Here is a 21,234-nt window from a genome sequence, read left to right on the forward strand (position 1 = left end):
CAAAGCTGAAAATGCTGGAGACCAAAGCTGAAAATGCTGGAGACCAAAGCTGAAAATGCTGGAGACCAAAGCTGAAAATGCTGGAGACCAAACCTGAAAACGCTGGAGACCAAAGCTGAAAATGCTGGAGACCAAAGCTGAAAATGCTGGAGACAAAAGCTGAAAATGCTGGAGACCAAAGCTGAAAATGCTGGAGACCAAAGCTGAAAATGCTGGCGACAAAACCTGAAAATGCCGGAAACCAAAGCTGAAAATGCTGGAGACAAAAGCTGAAAATGCTGGAAACCAAAGCTGAAAATGCTGGAGACCAAACCTGAAAATGCTGGAGACCAAAGCTGAAAATGCTGGAGACCAAAGCTGAAAATGCTGGAGACCAAAGCTGAAAATGCTGGAGACCAAAGCTGAAAATGCTGGAGACCAAACCTGAAAATGCTGGAGACCATACCTGAAAATGCTGGAGACCATACCTGAAAATGCTGGAGACCAAAGCTGAAAATGCTGGAGACCAAAGCTGAAAATGCTGGCGACAAAACCTGAAAATGCCGGAAACCAAAGCTGAAAATGCTGGAAACCAAAGCTGAAAATGCTGGAGACCAAACCTGAAAATGCTGGAGACCAAAGCTGAAAATGCTGGAGACCAAAGCTGAAAATGCTGGAGACCAAAGCTGAAAATGCTGGAGACCAAAGCTGAAAATGCTGGAGACCAAAGCTGAAAATGCTGGAGACCAAAGCCGAAAATGCTGGAGACCAAAGCTGAAAATGCTGGAGACCAAAGCTGAAAATGCTGGAGACCATACCTGAAAATGCTGGAGACCATACCTGAAAATGCTGGAGACCAAAGCTGAAAATGCTGGAGACCAAAGTTGAAAATGCTGGAGACCAAACCTTAAAATGCTGGAGACCAAAGCTGAAAATGCTGGAAACCAAAGCTGAAAATGCTGGAGACCAAAGCTGAAAATGCTGGAGACCAAACCTGAAAATGCTGGAGACCAAAGCTGAAAATGCTGGAGACCAAAGCTGAAAATGCTGGAGACCAAAGCTGAAAATGCTGGAGACCAAACTTGAAAACGCTGGAGACCAAAGCTGAAAATGCTGGAGACCAAAGCTGAAAATGCTGGAGACCAAAGCTGAAAATGCTGGAGACCAAAGCTGAAAATGCTGGAGACCAAAGCTGAAAATGCTGGAGACCAAAGCTGAAAATTCTGGAGACCAAACCTGAAAACGCTGGAGACCAAAGCTGAAAATGCTGGAGACCAAAGCTGAAAATGCTGGAGACCAAAGCTGAAAATGCTGGAGACCAAAGCTGAAAATGCTGGAGACCAAACCTGAAAATGCTGGAGACCAAAGCTGAAAATGCTGGAGACCAAAGCTGAAAATGCTGGAGACCAAAGCTGAAAATGCTGGAGACCAAAGCTGAAAATGCTGGAGACCAAAGCTGAAAATGCTGGAGACCAAAGCTGAAAATGCTGGAGACCAAAGCTGAAAATGCTGGAGACCAAAGCTGAAAATGCTGGAGACCAAAGCTGAAAATGCTGGAGACCAAAGCTGAAAATGCTGGAGACCAAAGCTGAAAATGCTGGAGACCAAAGCTGAAAATGCTGGAGACCAAAGCTGAAAATGCTGGAGACCAAACTTGAAAACGCTGGAGACCAAAGCTGAAAATGCTGGAGGCCAAAGCTGAAAATGCTGGAGACCAAAGCTGAAAATGCTGGAGACCAAAGCTGAAAATGCTGGAGACCAAACCTGAAAACGCTGCAGACCAAACCTGAAAACGCTGGAGACCAAAGCTGAAAATGCTGGAGACCAAAGCTGAAAATGCTGGAGACCAAAGCTGAAAATGCTGGAGACCAAACCTGAAATTGGAAAAACAATGTAGCCTATTTTACTCCAGGGGATCCTGGGATTACCCACCCAAAATATCGTTGCGATCGCTTCAGCCGTTTTTGCGGTACCTGGGAATGGACAGACAGACAGACAGACAGACAGACAGACAGACAGACAGACAGACAGACAGACAGACAGACAGACAGACAGACAGACAGACAGAGGGACATTTGGTGAATTATAGTAAGAAGATATAATAAGATTTCAGAGATTTATTTATTTTCTTTTTCTTCAGGACCGCCCGACGCCCGTGCTCGATGCCAGCCTCTCTGCGCATGCGCGATATGACCTCTGCCTCCTTGTGTTCTCTGGTGTTTCGAGCCAGTCATGGACTCGTACGACGTGATCGCCAATCAGCCCGTCGTCATTGATAACGTGAGAGGATCACCCTGTCCGAGGGATCTAGCTTCGAGGAGATTCCGCGGCCGCGCCGCCCTTCGGGTCGCCCTATGTATATTTACTACCGTCGCGGCCTAGCTCGCCGCCGCGAGCCTACGGACTTTCCTAGAATCGTAACCCGGCTTCGTGGCGTCTCTTCCCGCCCTCCTCCTTCGGCCTTGCGTGACCACACCCAGACGTAATTCCTAAATTATCCGGGCGTGGAATATAATACTTGGGAAACCATATTGATGTATAATAACATTAATAATGAGTTATTCTCACATATTATGATGTTGAGGATTGTTATGGGGCATTCATTCAGCATTGTCATGTCGTTTGTCAATGAAATGAAGGATTTACGGGATTTTTCCTTTCAATGTCATTCCTGAAAGCTCATCATTGTGTGGAAATGGGATTATCAGGAATTCTGTTTAATATTTAGGGTTGAATTTCTGATTGGAAAGTATAATCCCGTCTATCTGTTCATTCGGTCGTATTCAATCCTACCAGTTGTTACTGATTTGGTCCTCTGGACGACACCAGTTATGCTTTGGTACTTTACTGTCAGGTTTTCTATCGATTAATCGATTGATCGATTTTACAGCGATCGAGGTCCATTGATGAACGGTGACACGACAATGGAGCAAAGAGAGTTTGCATATCAGAGGGAGAAATGACAACAAAAGAGGAAACCTAATTGGTACATGCATATAGGACACGGGAACCAAATCTGCTGGGTAAATGAGGATCATGTGTACATACATACAGGATGAAGCAACAAAATCTGCTTGGTAAATGAGGATCATGTGTACATACATACAGGATGAAGGAACAAAATCTGCTTGGTAAATGAGGATCATGTGTACATACATACAGGATGAAGGAACAAAATCTGCTTGGTAAATGAGGATCATGTGTACATACATACAGGACGAAGGAACTAATCTCGGTATTTGAGAATCATGTGTACATGCATACAGGATGAAGCAACAAAATCTGCTTGGTAAATGAGGATCATGTGTACATACATACAGGATGAAGCAACAAAATCTGCTTGGTAAATGAGGATCATGTGTACATACATACAGGATGAAGCAACAAAATCTGCTTGGTAGATGAGGATCATGTGTACATACATACAGGATGAAGCAACAAAATCTGCTTGGTAAATGAGGATCATGTGTACATACATACAGGATGAAGGAACAAAATCTGCTTGGTAAATGAGGATCATGTGTACATACATACAGGACGAAGGAACTAATCTCGGTATTTGAGAATCATGTGTACATGCATACAGGACGAAGGAACTAATCTGCTTGGTAGACGAGGATCATGTGTACATACATACAGGACACAGGAACAAAATCTGCTGGGTAAACGAGGATCATGTGTACATACATACAGGATGAAGGAACAAAGTCTGCTTGGTAAACGAGGGCCATGTGTACATGCATACAGGACACAGGAACAAAATCTGGTTGGTAAACGAGGATCATGTGTACATACATACAGGACACAGGAACCAAATCTGGTTGGTAAACGAGGATCATGTGTACATGCATACAGGACACAGGAACCAAGTCTGCTTGGTAAACGAGGATCATGTGTACATACATACAGGACACATGAACCAAATCTGCTTGGTAAATGAGGATCATGTGTACAACTGTACATGCATACAGGACGAAGGAACTAATCTGCTTGGTGAACGAGGATCATGTGTACATGCATACAGGATGAAGGAACTAAACTGCTTGGTAAACGAGGGCCATGTGTACATGCATACAGGACGAAGGAACTAATCTCCTCGGTATTTGAGAATCATGTGTACATGCATACAGGACGAAGGAACTAATCTCCTCGGTATTTGAGAATCATGTGTACATGCATACAGGACGAAGGAACTAATCTCCTCGGTATTTGAGAATCATGTGTACATGCATACAGGACGAAGGAACTAATCTGCTTGGTAGACGAGGATCATGTGTACATACATACAGGACACAGGAACAAAATCTGCTGTGTAAACGAGGATCATGTGTACATACATACAGGATGAAGGAACAAAATCTGCTTGGTAAATGAGGATCATGTGTACATACATACAGGACGAAGGAACTAATCTCGGTATTTGAGAATCATGTGTACATGCATACAGGACGAAGGAACTAATCTCCTCGGTATTTGAGAATCATGTTTACATGCATACAGGACGAAGGAACTAATCTGCTTGGTAGACGAGGATCATGTGTACATACATACAGGACACAGGAACCAAGTCTGCTTGGAAAACGAGGATCATGTGTACATACATACAGGACACAGGAACCAAATCTGGTTGGTAAACGAGGATCATGTGTACATGCATACAGGACACAGGAACCAAGTCTGCTTGGTAAACGAGGATCATGTGTACGTACATACAGGACACAGGAACCAAGTCTGCTTGGTAGACGAGGATCATGTGTACGTACATACAGGACACAGGAATCAAGTCTGCTTGGTAAACGAGGATCATGTGTACGTACATACAGGACACAGGAACCAAGTCTGCTTGGTAAATGAGGATCATGTGTACAACTGTACATGCATACAGGACGAAGGAACTAATCTGCTTGGTAAATGAGGTCCATGTGTACATTCATACAGGACACAGGAACTAATCTGCTTGGTAAATGAGGATCATGTGTACATACATACAGGACACAGGAACCAAATCTGCTTGGTGAACGAGGATCATGTGTACATACATACAGGACGAAGGAACAAAATCTGCTTGGTGAATGAGGATCATGTGTACATACATACAGGATGAAGGAACAAAGTCTGCTTGGTAAACGAGGATCATGTGTACATACATATAGGACGAAGGAACTAATCTGCTTGGTAAACGAGGATCATGTGTACAAACAGGAAAAGCTGATAAACTGGGTAAATGAGAAGTACAGGAAGGGAAAATTGGTGACGATAAAGATCAGGAATAGGAATGGGAGATAACGTGCGATGCAGAAGGCTCCCCACGTTATAGGAGTGTAGAGGATAACACTGGGGGATAATGTGCGATGCAGAAGGCTCCCCACGTTATAGGAGTGTGGAGGATAACACTGGGGGATAACGTGCGATGCAGAAGGCTCTCCACGTTATAGGAGTGTGGAGGATAACACTGGGGGATAACGTGCGATGCAGAAGGCTCTCCACGTTATAGGAGTGTGGAGGATAACACTGGGGGATAACGTGCGATGCAGAAGGCTCCCCACGTTATAGGAGTGTGGAGGATAACACTGGGGGATAACGTGCGATGCAGAAGGCTCTCCACGTTATAGGAGTGTAGAGGATAACACTGGGGGATAACGTGCGATGCAGAAGGCTCTCCACGTTATCGGAGTGTAGAGGATAACACTGGGGGATAACGTGCGATGCAGAAGGCTCCCCACGTTATAGGAGTGTGGAGGATAACACTGGGGGATAACGTGCGATGCAGAAGGCTCTCCACGTTATAGGAGTGTGGAGGATAACACTGGGGGATAACGTGCGATGCAGAAGGCTCCCCACGTTATAGGAGTGTGGAGGATAACACTGGGGGATAACGTGCGATGCAGAAGGCTCTCCACGTTATAGGAGTGTAGAGGATAACACTGGGGGATAACGTGCGATGCAGAAGGCTCTCCACGTTATCGGAGTGTAGAGGATAACACTGGGGGATAACGTGCGATGCAGAAGGCTCTCCACATTATAGGTGTGTTGAGGATAACATTGGGGGATAACGTGCGATGCAGAAGGCTCTCCACATTATAGGAGTGTAGAGGATAACACTGGGGGATAACGTGCGATGCAGAAGGCTCTCCACGTTATAGGAGTGTAGAGGATAACACTGGGGGATAACGTGCCATGCAGAAGGCTCTCCATATTATAGGTGTGTTGAGGATAACATTGGGGGATAACGTGCGATGCAGAAGGCTCTCCACATTATAGGAGTGTAGAGGATAACACTGGGGGATAACGTGCGATGCAGAAGGCTCTCCACTTTATAGGAGTGTAGAGGATAACACTGGGGGATAACGTGCCATGCAGAAGGCTCTCCATATTATAGGTGTGTTGAGGATAACATTGGGGGATAACGTGCGATGCAGAAGGCTCTCCACGTTATAGGAGTGTAGAGGATAACACTGGGGGATAACGTGCGATGCAGAAGGTCTCCACGTTATAGGAGTGTAGAGGATAACACTGGGGGATAACGTGCGATGCAGAAGGCTCTCCACATTATAGGTGTGTTGAGGATAACATTGGGGGATAACGTGCGATGCAGAAGGCTCCCCAAGTTATAGGAGTGTAGAGGATAACACTGGGGGATAACGTGCGATGCAGAAGGCTCTCCACGTTATAGGAGTGTAGAGGATAACACTGGGGGATAACGTGCGATGCAGAAGGCTCTCCACATTATAGGTGTGTTGAGGATAACATTGGGGGATAACGTGCGATGCAGAAGGCTCCCCAAGTTATAGGAGTGATGAGGATAACATATTTGGCCAAACTCAGGGAGTGAGTTTGTTATTTTGTGTCGAATTTCAAGGCGCAAGGAAGAGATATAGTGAAATGGACCTCAACCTAATTTACAACACCCACCTTGTGCTCTGCGGTCTTGAGAAACAAGGACATGGGTGGGGTCTGCGAGCGGAAAATTTGATTGTCCGTGATGATGTGAAATGCTATATTTTGTCCAAGCCAAAAAGATGATTTTAATTTTTTTTATTTATTCTACAATGTAAGAAGATATTATACAAATGTAATTCTACAATCATTCAATTTAAATAAAATATATTTTAAAGGGTCATAGAAAAAAACAACTCGGAAGTTTACTGGCGCAGCGTCTTATACACCACCTTATTGTTACATTAGTTCTTCATGCTTGTTGTTTGTGTTTGTTATGAAGTCGCTAAAAACAGCAAGTTTCCTGTTGTACACCGCTCCTTTCCTATGCCATCTCCAGGCGCTGCATGACGTCATTGCCGGGCACCGAAGTGGGCCCGGCAATGACGTGTGCTGAAAGGGAGTACTGTACTCCGTTTTCACTCCGGTTGTTTGATTGTTTGTTTGCTTGTTTGTTTGTTTGTCCGGGCGATATCTCGGCCATCCTTTGAGCTAGGAAGCTGAAATTTGGGCACAATAGTGAGCAACAACTTTGTCAAAAACAGTATTTTTTGGTTTTTTGATTAATCAATTAATTGATTAGTTATTTAATTATTATCGATTAATTAAGCACTTATTTATTTCCTTTCTCATCTGGGCAATATCTCAGGCGCCTTTTGAGCTAGAAAGCTGATATTTGGACGTGACGATGACCAAGTGATTTGGCTGTAAAGGGTATTTTTGATTTATTGATTAATCGATTAATCATTTAATTATTCGATTAATGACTTAATTAATTATTTTTTTTAGAGTTAGATTCGGATGAAATGATGGTGGTTTTGGTATTTTGTTAGCCAATTGATTATTTCATTATTTTATGATTATTATTTATTTATTTTCATTATTAATAATTTATTTTCTTTCTCATCTGGGCAATATCTCGGGCACCTTTTGAGCTAGGGAGCTGATATTTGGACATGACAGTGACCAAGTGATGTGACTGTAAAGGTTATTGATTAATCAATTAATCGCTAAATTGTTTATGAAATTAATCAATCAATTATTTAATTATTTCTATTAATGACTTGTTTAATTACTTTTCAAAAAGTTACAGCTTCGGATGAAGCACGGGTGGTTGAGGTATGCTATTAGCCAATTGATGAAGAAAATATTTTACAAATTATTTTTTATTGCTTTTAAATATGCAATTAATCATCGATTATTGCGCACCTCTCCCTCCCAATACAGTCTCTATGAGCTGCACGGCGGTATTGCCGGGCGCTGGAGGCGCCCCGGCAATGCCGCGCTGGAGGATATTTATCTATTTGGCATGGGGGTGGTGTACTTTGAATGTATCTATACTTGTTTGGATTTATTTTCAATTTTGTTTGACTGTCAAACAAGCAAACGGACTATGGTTAAAAAACAAACAAACAAAAAAAAAGCGATCTCACTCCTTTTTTTTTTTTTTTTTTTTTTCTTTTTTTTTGTATACAAGATCGAGGCTCGTGAAAGAGCGAACATTAATCACACAGAAAGACAAACCGACACATAAAACATATAACATCGGGAGCGGTAGACAAGATGGGGAGAGAGGGGGAAGGACACAAACACAACATTTGAGAGCAGGGACCGAGAGACATGGAGACATCGAGAGATCTGAGAGAGGGCGAGGGCTTTGGGGGGGGGGGGGGGGCATGGGAAGGGGGCGGTGGGAGAGGTATAAAACATATGGACACTGCCAGGACTTCCAGGAAAGAAGTTGGAATTTCAAACAAGGTGGATCTGGGGTGAATTAGCGGGGGTAGAAAAGATCAAGGTTTTGGATGGGGGAAGATAAGAGATGGTGGTGAACAGCTGTTTTAAAGACCTGGAGGGAGGAGTGGGATTGAAGGGAGTGAGGGAGTTTGTTCCAGAGGCGGGAGAAAAGAGGAATGAAAGAGTGAAGGTGAGCAGAGAGCCGAGATTTCGGCAGTTTAACCATCAGAGGGTTGCTGGCAGATCTTGTGCGACCTGTAGGAATATTTGGGGGACAGAGCACAGAGAGAGCTGGGGGTGCAAGGCCGGAGAGGAGTCGGTAGAAGACAGAAAGACCACCGACCTGCCTGCGGTGAGTGAGTGAAAGGCCCTCAGAGATAGCTTCATCGCGGGAGATTCCAATAATTCTGAAAGCTTTGGTTTCAACAGCGTGAAGCCGAGCTAGGTGTGAGGCAGGAGCACCGGCCCATAGGGGAGAACAGTATTCCATTGAGCTGCGGATGAAAGCCTTGTATGTGGTGAGGAGCTCAGGTGTGCCGAGGAAGGACTTCGCACGACGGAGGATGCCCAGTCGGCGACTGGCTTTGGAGGCCAGCTTGGAAATGTGGTTTTCCCAAGAGAGATCATGGCAGATAGTGAGACCCAAAATCTTGAGCGACAGAACTTCTTGGAGAGGATTGTTGAGAAAGTAGATGGGAGGGTTGTCCAGTCGATCTTTTCGGAGAGACATAGTAAGAGTGTGAGATTTGTCAGGATTGAAAGACATGTTCCACTTGTTTGACCAGTCTGTGATTTTGTCCAGGTCTTCAGAGAGTGAGGAGGCAGCAGACTGCCGATCTGAGGGAAGAGGAATGGAGCGGCAGAGAGTGGAGTCATCAGCAAAGAGATAGAGAGGATTTTCGAGAGAGTCAGAGAGATCATTGATGAAGACCAGAAAAAGCACGGGGCCCAGAACACTGCCTTGGGGAACTCCAGCCTGAACAGGAAGAGGAGATGAGAGAACCCCATTCAGGGCCACACGTTGACGACGACTAGAGAGGAAGTCCGCCAGCCATGCGTGGAGATTTCCATGGATACCAAAGGAGGAGAGTTTGGTGAGCAGAGCGGGGTGCCAGACCGTGTCGAAGGCACGTGATATGTCGAGGGAGACAGCTCTAATTTCCTGTTTGGCATTGAGGACCTCCATCCATTGTTGAGACAGCAGAAGCAGCATGTCCAGAGTAGAGTGACCTGGTCTGAAACCAAATTGATGATCAGAGATCAAGCCATTGGAGAAGAGGAAAGATTTCATATCCGAAGCAATGATGGATTCCATGACTTTGCTGATAATTGGGAGAAGGCTGATTGGTCTGTAGTTGCTAGGATCTGTTTTTGCACCTTTTTTGTGCAAAGCGGTGATGTTGGCTGATTTCCAAGCAGATGGCAGTTGACCTTGAGCAAAAGAGAGGGTGAAGAGAACAGAGAGAGGGTGAGATAGAGCAGCAGAGCAGGATTTTAGGACCCGTGGGCTGATGCCGTCGGGTCCAGTTGCAGAATCAGAGTCGAGGGTTGACAGAAACTTTTCCACCTTGTCAGGAGGAAAGGACACGGAGTCCAGGAGCAGCAGGGTACGACTGGGTATGGTGGGTACAGAGAGGGATGGGTTTGGGACACAAGATTTAGAGGCAAACACAGAGTTGAGGCATTCAGCTTTTTCACGTGCGGAGTCAGCTGTGTAGCCGTTTGAGGTAAGGGAGGGGATGGAGGGGGAACAAACACCAGAAACGGATTTGACCAGACGCCACCAGGATTTGGAAGAGGGAGACAGATAAGAGAGTTCGGTCTTGAGAACGGAGAGATATTGTTTCCTGGCTCTCCTGAGGGTGGACACACACTTGTTTCGGGCTTTGTGAAAGGAAATGAGATTTCCTTCCGTTGGATTTGCTTTCCAGGAGACGAAGGCAAGTTGTTTCTGGGCAACAGCCTCACCACAAGATTCCGTGTACCATGGACGGGAGGAAGGGTATGACAACTGAAGACGAGATGGGATAAATCTGTGCATGAGAGAGAGCAATTTACTTTGGAAGAATTCCCAGGATGAGTTGATGTCAGAGGTGGTAGAGATGGGAGACCAGTCCAGATGATTGATGGCTGCTTGAAGACCGTGCCAGTTGGCCTGAGTGAAATGCCAGACTCGTCGACGCTGAGCAGGCTCCCTGAGGATGGTCAGAGAGATGTCCACTTTAACAAGGACATGATCAGATGATCCGATCGGAGCAGAAGAAGAGCAGCAGACATTTTCAGGGAAGTTAGTCATAACCAAGTCCAGAAGAGAAGATGTTCCGTTGACTGAGATCCGGGTCGGGAAATTGACAGATTGTGTCAGTCCCAGTGAGTCGCAGAAGTCCTTTGCTGAAGAGCCATGGCTGGTGAGAGAGGTACCCACACCCAGCCAACTGGCATGGTGACAATTGAAATCACCACATATGAGGAAGAGAGAGTTGGGATGAGTAGATATAAGTTGGTCCATATCATCAGACAGCGAGATGTAGATGGAGTCATCACTGTTTGGTGGACGGTACAACACACATATGAACAAGAGGTGGGAGCGAAGGGGAAGCCGTAGCCAGAGGTATTCCTGGGGGTGAGGTGGAGAGAGTGCAGTGCAGGGCGAGTGAGGAAGAGAGTTTTTGATAAAGATAGCAACCCCGCCTCCAGGACGAGGCTCAGGTCTATCATACCGGAGGAGGGAGTAGCCCGGGAGAGATACTATGGAATCAGAGACATCATAAAGGAGGAAAGTTTCTGTTAAGCAGATCACGTCTGGTTTGACAGAAGCAACCTGTATGGAGAGATCAGTTAAGTTTGAACGAAGGCCCCGGATGTTTGAGGTCCATACCATTAATGAAGAGGAAGGGGGAGCATCAGATACAGAACAGGGGGGAGGAGGGGTAGGGTAAGAGGTGGAAGAGATAGGGAGAGCTGTTGAAGGTGTGTCAGAGATTTCAGAATAGCTCGGAGAAAGGGAAGGATGGGGCGGACAAAAGGTTTGATGGTGATTGGGTGAGCCACAATGAGGTGTTATTTGAGGAGGGGGAAGAGCGAGGCAGAAGGTTGGGGGAGATGGAGGTGAGAGTTTGAAGGGGGAAGAAGCGGGGAGGACGCTTTGAGGAGGGGGAGTGAGAGGGGGGAAATTGAGAAGCAATGAGGGTGGGGAGATTTGAAGGGGAGGGGTGAGGGGGGAGTTTGGGAGGGAAGGGACAAGGGGAGGGATTTGAAAGGGATGGGATATGGGGGAGATTTGGAGGGGAGGGGTGAGGCAGGAGTCTAGGAGGGGAGGGGCGAGGGGGCGTCTTGGCGGGGAGGGGTGAGGGGGTAGTTTAGGAGGGAGGGGGCAAGGGGGGAGATTTGAAAGGGATGGGTGATGGGGAAGATTTGGAGGGGAGGGGTGATGGGGAAGATTTGGAGGGGAGGGGTTATGGGGAAGATTTGGAGGGGAGGGGTGAGATTGGATTTTTGAAAGTGTACGATTTATGGGAAACGAACATTTATTGCAAAATGAGTTTCTTGTGACCTTCGAGTTAAAAATACGTTTAAGGACGCTGGATGGAGGATGGAGTGCAGGAGAGTTTAGGGAATGTAGAAAAAAGGCACTATAGGAGATGGATATTTTTTTTGGGATGAATTGATTTGGTGAGCAAGTCGAAAGCAGCCTTTTAAAGAAGAAGAAGAAAAAGGTGTTATAAAATATGACGGAATACATAACTTGAGGGGAAAGTGTAAACATTGAAGGTTAATGAGTGAAAACTATCTGGGGAAATGGGGGAGAAACACGTGGTCGAAGAACGAACGAACGAATAAGAATGAATAAACGAATGAGAACAGAGAAGGAAATGTTTTTGTTTTTTTTTGTTTGTTTTTTGAGTTGAGATTTACACAAGGAAGTAGGCTATGGGTGAAAAGCCTGGGAATACAGAGAACGAAAGTTATTGGATCACAAACGACGGACCGCCGAGAGAAAAACAAAGCCTCAAGGTTGTACAGTGCACACTGTACAAGGCCTCAAGACACGACACGGCAAACAGACGATCAATTTATGAAAGATAAACACCGAGAAACAACCAAAGTTGCACACAATAACTTCACACACCGAAAGATAAATACAGTTTCGACAAAATACAATTGTGAACAGACTTAACTTCGAAAAACGTGGAGACCGTGTGGAGCTTCGAAAATCCCTCCCACCGTCCCACCCTCCTCTCTGTACATGCGCGATTGAGACAAATTCAGAACCAAAGTTCTGATAAATTACAGGTTGTTTTCTTGATTCGTGTTCAAAATATAACATTCAATTGAAATCAGGTTGTTCCTCGATCATAAACTGACGTTTGTAGACAGCAAAACGGACAGAAGTGCATCGATTGCTTAACCTCGCTTTTTGCTTTGCATATGCGGGGTAACAAGAGGACATTGTGATAAGTGGACAAACACACCAACAGAACCTGGAGGAAGAGTGGGAGGGGAGGAGGACACATGGGGTGAAAAAAGCTGGATGCAAGCTGAAACACAATGGAGAAAGGGAAAACTAAGGATGGAATGCAACAGAAAATGGGGAAAAGGAGTGGGGGGGGGGGGGGGGGTGACGCACTGAACCTGGAAGGAAATGGAATGTGCATGGCGAAGGTTAATGAGGGTAGTAAACTTCATCCGCATAGATGGGGTGACCTGAGGTGGTGATGAACATCGGTTTTGAAGTTTGAGGGAATAATGGAATTGAACAGAGTAACTTGGTTCTATGGGTGAGAGAAAAGGGGACCAGGAGAGCAGTGAGCCTGGCTTTTGGGAATTTAGTCGGAAGTGGGTTGTTTGTAGACTGTGCAGAATTCCGGGGGATGGGATGGGCAGAGGGTGCAAGACAAGAACAGAGGTGGTCAAATGCCACTAACCTGTCTGTGATTTGCGATTCCACATTTTGGAGAGGAGGTTGAGGGATGAGATTATAAGTGAGTAGTTAGCCTGGATTTTGGGAGGGCAACATGGTTTGGGTTGCTGGCAAATGGAGTGCGGCCTGGTTGAGTTTATGAGCGACAAATAGCTGAGTGGATGGGTGTGACCTGACCACAAATGAGGTGATGGAAAACTTTTAGGTTCTAGGCCACCGACGTGTCTGCGGTGGGTGAGGAACAGGCCTTGTTTAATTGTGATTGTCTATTTTTCCAGGGCTCTGGAGTAATCAAGGCTGGATTTGCTGGAGATCAGATTCCAAAGTATCACTTCCCTAACTTGTACGTATATACAACTGGTTTGTGCCTGCATGGTTGTATACGTTTCCTGCATTCTACTAAACACTAATTCTCCAGGAATATTTATTTATGCTTTGATGTGAGTGTGCATTAAAATATCTGTTCACATCACCATGTCAAAGGCCGCGCTACTATCCGGGGATTAAGTCTTCCGATCAAGAGCCGTTGTAGTGGCAATCGGTTTGTGATTCCCTGCTTTATACTCGATACGTGTGTCTGTAATCCATAGTGTGGGACGGCCCAAGCATGTGCGCGTCATGGCCGGTGCTCTCGAGGGTGATATCTTCATTGGACCAAAAGCTGAGGTAAGACATTAATAATAATGCTTTGTCTTCCTGTTTTGAGAGAATTACATGTATTAAATGTTTAAAAAGAGTGTTCATTGGGAATGGGTGCGGGGGGGTTAGGAGGGTGGGTTGAGGAGAGGAGAGGAGAGGAGAGGAGAGGAGAGGAGAGGGTAGGAGAGGAGAGGAGAGGAGAGGGTAGGAGAGGAGAGGGGAGGATAGGGTAGGAGAGGAGAGGGTAGGAGAGGAGTCGGTAGGAGAGGGTAGGAGAGGAGAGGAGAGGAGAGGGTACGAGAGGAGAGGGTACGAGAGGAGAGGGTACGAGAGGAGAGGGTACGAGAGGAGAGGGTACGAGAGGAGAGGAGAGGGTAGGAGAGGAGAGGGTAGGAGAGGAGAGGGTACGAGAGGAGAGGGTACGATAGGAGAGGGTAGGAGAGGAGAGGGTAGGAGAGGAGAGGAGAGGTGTCTCAATTGACTGTATAGAGAAGGAGCTTATTGGTTCCGGGAGTGGGGGGGAGGAGACGGGAAGCGTAGGGTTGCGGAGGGGGGGGGGGGGGGGTCAAAAGTTATGCCTTTTTTGTCTATATTTTAAAGCATTTACATTACAAGCTGCTATTAGAAAGAACTTTTCAATGTTATAAAGAATGGCATAATGGTCTAAAGGTATGCACACTCGCCTCTAGCCTGGGTTTGAATCCTGACTGGGCTATAAAATGCCATCCCGGTGTTTCAGAGGCAGAATGATTCATCAATGTGTGTGCCGTCCCTCGGGTGGACGTTAAACTGGGCATCCCATCTGCCGACATTAGTTGGTGGAAGTTGAAGATCCTGCTATGTCCTTTGGGTAAGTGAGTTTTCCCCAGCGCCCTGGACAAATTCCAAATTCCTGCCCTGACTTCCTGAGTTGGAGTGGGAATCTAACCAGGATTGTAGCCCAGCAACTTCTTCAGCAGCACCAACGCTCTGTATAAGGCGTGGTACATGATGATGATGATAATGGAAGTAATGTAAGCATTTAATTTTGGATTTCTGGAGTTAAAGCCCAAGACGTATGTTGGTTGCGAGTACGGTACATTACTTCTGGAATCTTCGACCTTTAAGCTTCGACCTTTCTAACTGTGTAGGGATGTTTGTTTATTTAAGGGCAATGAACACCTTATTCGAGCAGAGACAAAAAGGTGTCCTGACATTGTTTTACCCGTATTGAGATTGATTGTGTTTGAGTTAACCCCAGTCGTGCAATATATTCAGTTTGAGTTGTTTTCCGGTGTTTTATGATGACTCGCAATGGTTGCGATAAGTTCTGGATCTCGAGCACTATTCCCCCTCTCAGAACTTTGTGTCTATGGCTCTTTTGGTTGACCTGTTTATCCTAATACAGTAGTCTGTGGCACATTGGGAGGCACATTAAAGTACGGGCGCATTGGGAGGAATTATGGCGTACAGGGTGGAAGGTGCTGTGGATATTTGACGGACAATTGTCAGAATTAGGACTTTTTTTGAAAAAGAGAATGTACTGATATCGTAGGTCAGAACTGCAGTTACATTTCTGTGACTGTTGAAGGCATAATAACCCCCAAACCCAAATAATTGTTTTGTGCTTGTTGGATCGTCATCCTTTATTGTAATAAATAGTTAGCAGACAGAATATCAACACTAGAATCCAATAGTTGGTATCTCCCTCCCACTCCAATCGCTCCTCCAATAGGAACATCGAGGACTGCTCACAATCCGCTACCCAATGGAACATGGGATTGTCCGCGATTGGAACGACATGGAGAGAATCTGGCAATACGTGTACTCAAAAGAACAGCTGCAGACTTTCTCAGAAGAGGTAATGCTGGGGTTCCTGTAGATCTTGAATTCCGGCTAATGCAGTGTGCTTCGAGACCAAGCCGGAGCTAGGTGTGAAGGATGCACGTGATGCCCTGTATCGTGTTTCCTCACCCATTGTAGCACCCGGTCCTGCTGACAGAAGCTCCCTTAAATCCACGGAAGAACCGAGAACGAGCAGCCGAAGTTTTCTTCGAGACCTTCAATGTACCGGCTCTCTTCATCTCGATGCAGGCAGTTCTCAGCCTGTGGGTTTCTCCTGTTGTTGCTTTATTTGTTTTGTTCGGCCCTCTGTTTTGTTCTTTATGGTCAATTATTATGTCGCACTATTTTGTTACCCTTAATTTTTTTTTGAATCTTTAAGACACCGAAGGTAGACGGAAGTTATGTTTTTCACCCCTGTCTGTTTGTCTGTGAGTATGATATCACAAAAAGTTGTGGACGAATTTGGATGAAATTTGGTGGACAGGTTGGGTGTGTGCCGAAGACAAATTGATTAGATTTTGGTAAAGATCCATATCCGATAATTTTTTTAAAGTAATACTTCAGCAGTGAGAGATAGAGCCAAAAATGATATGCATGTATAGCACATTTCAAAAAAGTTGTGGACAAGCTATGACAAAACCTAGTGGATGAGTTGGTTGGACGACAAGAACAAGCCGATTCGATTTTGATTCAGGTATGGATCCAGATCAGGCCTATCAGTGGAATACAAAACGTAAATTGTTAGGCCTGGCGGAGGTATGTGCTCTACGCATTTGGGCGAAACTTGGTGGACAGGTTGTGTATGTGACAGGGAAGGATTTATTCAATTTTATATTGATGAACAGGTTTATAGATAATTAAATTGATATACGTGGGAAAATCAAATGCCCAGACCAGGAATGAAACCCAAATATTAGCTCTTACAAGAGCCTCGATCTTGCATATAAAAAAAAAAAAAAAGGTGTTAGATTCTTGGTCTGGGCATGTAATTTTCCAACATATATCAATTTAATGATTCCATTTTGGTGAAGATTCAAATCCGGATCCAGACCAGAGATTTAAAAAAAAGTGATTTTTCACCATTGAGTGATGGGGCTAAAACCGATATATAACATGATATTTAAAAAGTCGTGGACGAGTTATGACTAAACTTGGTGAATAAGTTTGTTAGGTGACAAGAACAAGCTGATTAGATTTTGGTTCAGGTCCGATTCCAGTTCCAGCCCATCAGTGGGATACAAACCATGAACTGTTAAGCCTATAGGAGGTATGCGCACTACCGAGCGCCGTTCTAGTTTACCCTTGTAACTGTCCAAAGGCCAACTCTTGCAAAAGGCACCACATAACTTCTTTCCAAATGATTGATTGTAGATATTGTAGAGCCGGCTCCACAATACCTCCTACTGACACTACCAAGAGTGCAATTGTGAGTCCATTTTGACTCTGCCCTGAATTGAAACCCCAGTAGCAAATCGGGTTCCATTGTATCTCCAACAACGATTCCTCATCTGTCTTCTCATTGGCTCTCGTGCTACTAATCATTGTGCAGAAAGCTTCTGTTTTATAATTTGTGAAAAGACCCGATAGATAACTGTTTGAAGATGGTCATCAAATGTGTGCCATGTAATGCTTTCATTAGATTTTTCATTGGAATCTTCATTTTTGCAACCTCCTCCATCTTGTCTTCTTCATCTTTTCTTGGTCTTACATTTCAGTCGTAGAAATTGAGTGCAGTTATCTTCCTTTTTATCAATACATACCACATTATAATATAATCTTGGGTGTGTGATGAATCCTCTCCATCTGGAATCTACTTGTTTTTCTCCCAAAAAGCTCCTTTTAGGTCTATCTTTACCGTATTGGATAATCAACCAGTTCAACATCTTTCCCCCAACCAGCTATGCTACGGGTCGAACCACGGGTGTCGTTTTGGATTCCGGTGATGGTGTGACGCATGCGGTGCCTATATACGAAGGGTTTGCCATGCCACACTCGATCACCCGTGTAGACGTGGCCGGTCGAGATGTGTCCCGCTATCTCCGACTTCTCTTGCGCAAGGAGGGACATGATCTTCATACATCGGCCGAGTTTGAGGTTGTACGGACCATCAAGGAGGTTTGTGAATAGTCGACATGTTATGTGAATGGGGGGGGAAGAGGAGGAGTGTCTAGGTGGGACGGGGATTGTCTTCGCATTGCGGTGGCAAAGTATTACGTGCAAGTGAAACTCCACTTCTACAAGTGTATGTAATACTAGCAGAGGTACCCGGCTTTGCACGGGAGTGGGAGGAGGAGGGGAGGGGGAAGAGGAGGGGAGGGGAACGGGGGGAGGGGGGGAGGGGGAAGCGGGGGAGGAGGAGGGGAGGGGGAAGAGGAGGGGAGGGGAATGGGGGGGGGAGGGGGGAAGGGGGGGGAGGGGGGAGGGGAAGGGGGGGAGGGAAGGGTGCGGGGGTGCCCAGGGGAAGAAGGGCCCCTCCCCTCCCCCTCCCCCCCCCTTTCCCCTCCCCCCCCTCCCCTCCCCCTTCCCCCTCCCCCTCCCCCCTTCCCCCTCCCCCTCCCCCCCTCCCATCCCCTTCCCCCTCGTTCCCCTCCCCTTCTCTTCCCCCTCCCCTCCTCCTCCCCCTTCACACCAGGGGGGTTGACTCAGCCTGTCATCCCACCGAGGTCGGAAGTCGGAACTCATTGTCGTCAAATAAATGTAGCCTGTATGTTTCACTCTTTGTCACATGCCGTTGGTCCCATGTCAATCGGATGAAGTTGAAAAATTAACGTTACGAAGGTTCTCTGGGACGTACTGATTCCGAATAATGAAGTTGAAAAATTAACGTTCCGAAATACGCTAATTACGCTAACAGAAGCGCTGGAGGGAGCACTGCGCTCCCTCCCTTAGATTCCCTCCCTCTTCTGCTAGCGCTAATTACGCGTAACACACTAATTTTAAAACCCGAAGTTTTTTTAATTTTAAGGTGTGCTGTAGTCAGAAGCGCTAGAAGCGCTGCGCTCCCTCCCTTCGAATCCCTCTCTCTTCTGCTAGTGCTAATAATACGCTAATTTTAAAACCCGAAATTTTTTAAATGTTTATGTCTCCGTGACATTCCTGGGACCATCCCGAGTCGAACAGTACTTTCCGCTCGCAAATCCGTCCACGGGTTCTCGAGATCTTAGAGATCATAGATAGATCAGGATACAGACACAGAGGCCAACTCTACTTTATATATATAGATATAGATGGTCATTTATACCACACCCTAGAAGATCATTATGGCTTGTCTGTCAGAAAGTTTCACTGTAAAACCATGAAATCTAAATAAGTTGAAGAATTATCTTGGGTAAGAGATGATGAATATGAATTAAACTTTATCAAATGACTTTACTTATTCATTTACTTTTTCCATCCACAGCGAGCGTGCTACCTGTCCATAAACCCACAAAAAGATGAAACACTCGAGACGGATAAATTTCCATACACCCTTCCTGATGGAAACACAATTGAGGTTTGTCATTGCTTCTTTCTTTATCTTTCACACGGGATAGGAACGTCAGTGTTGTTGTTTTTCTTTTTGATTAAAAAAATATATTTCTCAATGCCATCGGGAAACTTCACGCTGCTGGGGGGAATCTAGAGTTCATAGAACACGATAACCCACGCAGTGTTCAGGTTTATACAGTGCCGATAGAAAGTCTACACCCCATTTAAAATTTTTCACCTTTTGTTGCCTTATAGACTGGAATCAAAGTGCATTAAATCAGAATTTTTCCACCTTTGTTTGCACATCGTAACCCACAACTTCCAAGTGAAAAACAAATTCTACAAATCTCTGAAAATTAATTAAAAATGCAAAACTGGAATATCTTGGCTGGATAATTGTCCACCTCCCTGAGTTAATACTTGGTAGCAACACCTTTGACAGCAATTACAGCTGTGAGTCTGTTGGTATAGGTATCTACCAACTTTGCACACCTTAATTTGGCAATATTTGCCTATTTTTCTGTACAAAACTGTTCAAGCTCAGTCAAGTTTGTAGGGAGCGTTGGACAGCAATCTTGAAGTCATACCACAGAATTTAGGTCGGGGCTCTAACTGGGCCACTCAAGGACATTTATCTTTTGGTTCCATAGCCACTCCAGTGGAGCTTTGGCTGTGTGCTTCAGGTCGTCGTGCTGAAAGGTGAACTTCCGTCCCCATTTAAACTTTCTTGCAGAGGGCAGCTGTTTTTCCTCTGGGATTATTCTGTATTTTGCTCCATCCATTTTCCCTTCTATCCTGACAAGTGTCCCAGTCTCTGCTGATGAGAAACATCACCATAACATGATGCTGCCACCACCATGCTTCACAGTAGGGATGGTGTTCTTTGGGTGATATGCTCTGTTGGGTTTGCGCCAAACTTAACGTTCTGCATTTAGGCCAAAAAGTTCCATCTTGGGTTCGTCAGACCACAAAACTTTTTGCCACATGGATTCAGAATCTCGGCAGTGTTTTTATTTTTATGTTTTTTTTGCATACCTCAAACGGGACTCAAGGTGGCCTTTTTGAGTAATCGTTTCCTTCTTGCCACCTTACCATGCGAGCCAGACTTGTAGAGTGCTTGGGATATTGTTGTCACATGCACACAGTTACCAGTCTTTGCCATGGAGGCCTGTAGCTCTTTCAAAGTTGTCATTGGCCTCTTGGTGGCCTCTCAGATCAGTCTCCTTGCTTGGTCATCCAGTTTGGAGGGACGGCCTGATCTAGGCAGGGTCTTGGTGGTACCATACGCCTTGCACTTCCTAATGATTGTCCTGACTGTGCTCTAAGGGATATTCAAGGCCTTTGAAATATTTTTATTTCCATCCCTGATCTGTGCCTTTCCACAACTTTATCCCAGAGGTCTTTTGAAAGTTCCTTGGTGCTCATGGTTGAGTCTTTGCCGTGAAATTTTTGCTATGAACTACCCAACAGACGAAACCTACAGGAACAGCTGATTTTATTCTGAAAAAATAAATAGTAATGAAAAATAAACTTGGTTGCCAACTCCATCTGTGTAGACCAGTACAATGCATATATGTTCAAGATATTGAGCTGAGGTCGGAGTACGTTATATCTACGTATGTTGGAAGCAACCTTCATCCATTCCACGGACCTTATATTGTCGTCAAAAGGAATTTGTACATTCTCCCATTATCTTTCAACATGGAAAGATGAAAGGTGTTGACCCGACC

General features: G+C 45.3%; 1 protein-coding gene across 1 annotated transcript; it reads left to right on the forward strand.

Annotated features, from left to right (window-relative positions):
* The first annotated feature begins 2,109 nt into the window (after positions 1–2,109).
* LOC137418080 (beta-centractin-like) lies at positions 2,110–21,007 on the forward strand. Its single transcript, XM_078769883.1, has 7 exons — positions 2,110–2,259; positions 13,852–13,916; positions 14,164–14,239; positions 15,927–16,052; positions 16,175–16,299; positions 17,935–18,151; positions 19,437–21,007. Exons 1-7 carry the CDS (start codon positions 2,212–2,214, stop codon positions 19,656–19,658), a joined length of 879 nt encoding a protein of 292 aa, XP_078626009.1. The 5' UTR covers positions 2,110–2,211; the 3' UTR covers positions 19,659–21,007.
* Positions 21,008–21,234: the final 227 nt, after the last annotated feature.

Source organism: Myxine glutinosa, chromosome 1 (genome assembly GCF_964187855.1).
Source record: "Myxine glutinosa chromosome 1, kmMyxGlut1.1, whole genome shotgun sequence".
Lineage (NCBI taxonomy): Eukaryota > Metazoa > Chordata > Myxini > Myxiniformes > Myxinidae > Myxine > Myxine glutinosa.

Excerpts from the sequence above, each read along its gene's own strand:
- LOC137418080 (XM_078769883.1), top strand. The coding sequence starts at position 2,212 with ATGGACTCGTACGACGTGATCGCCAATCAGCCCGTCGTCATTGATAAC. Across the intron at positions 13,917-14,163 it reads AAGTATCACTTCCCTAACTT|TGTGGGACGGCCCAAGCATG; the intron begins GTACGTATATAC and ends TGTAATCCATAG. Across the intron at positions 16,300-17,934 it reads ATGCAGGCAGTTCTCAGCCT|CTATGCTACGGGTCGAACCA; the intron begins GTGGGTTTCTCC and ends TCCCCCAACCAG.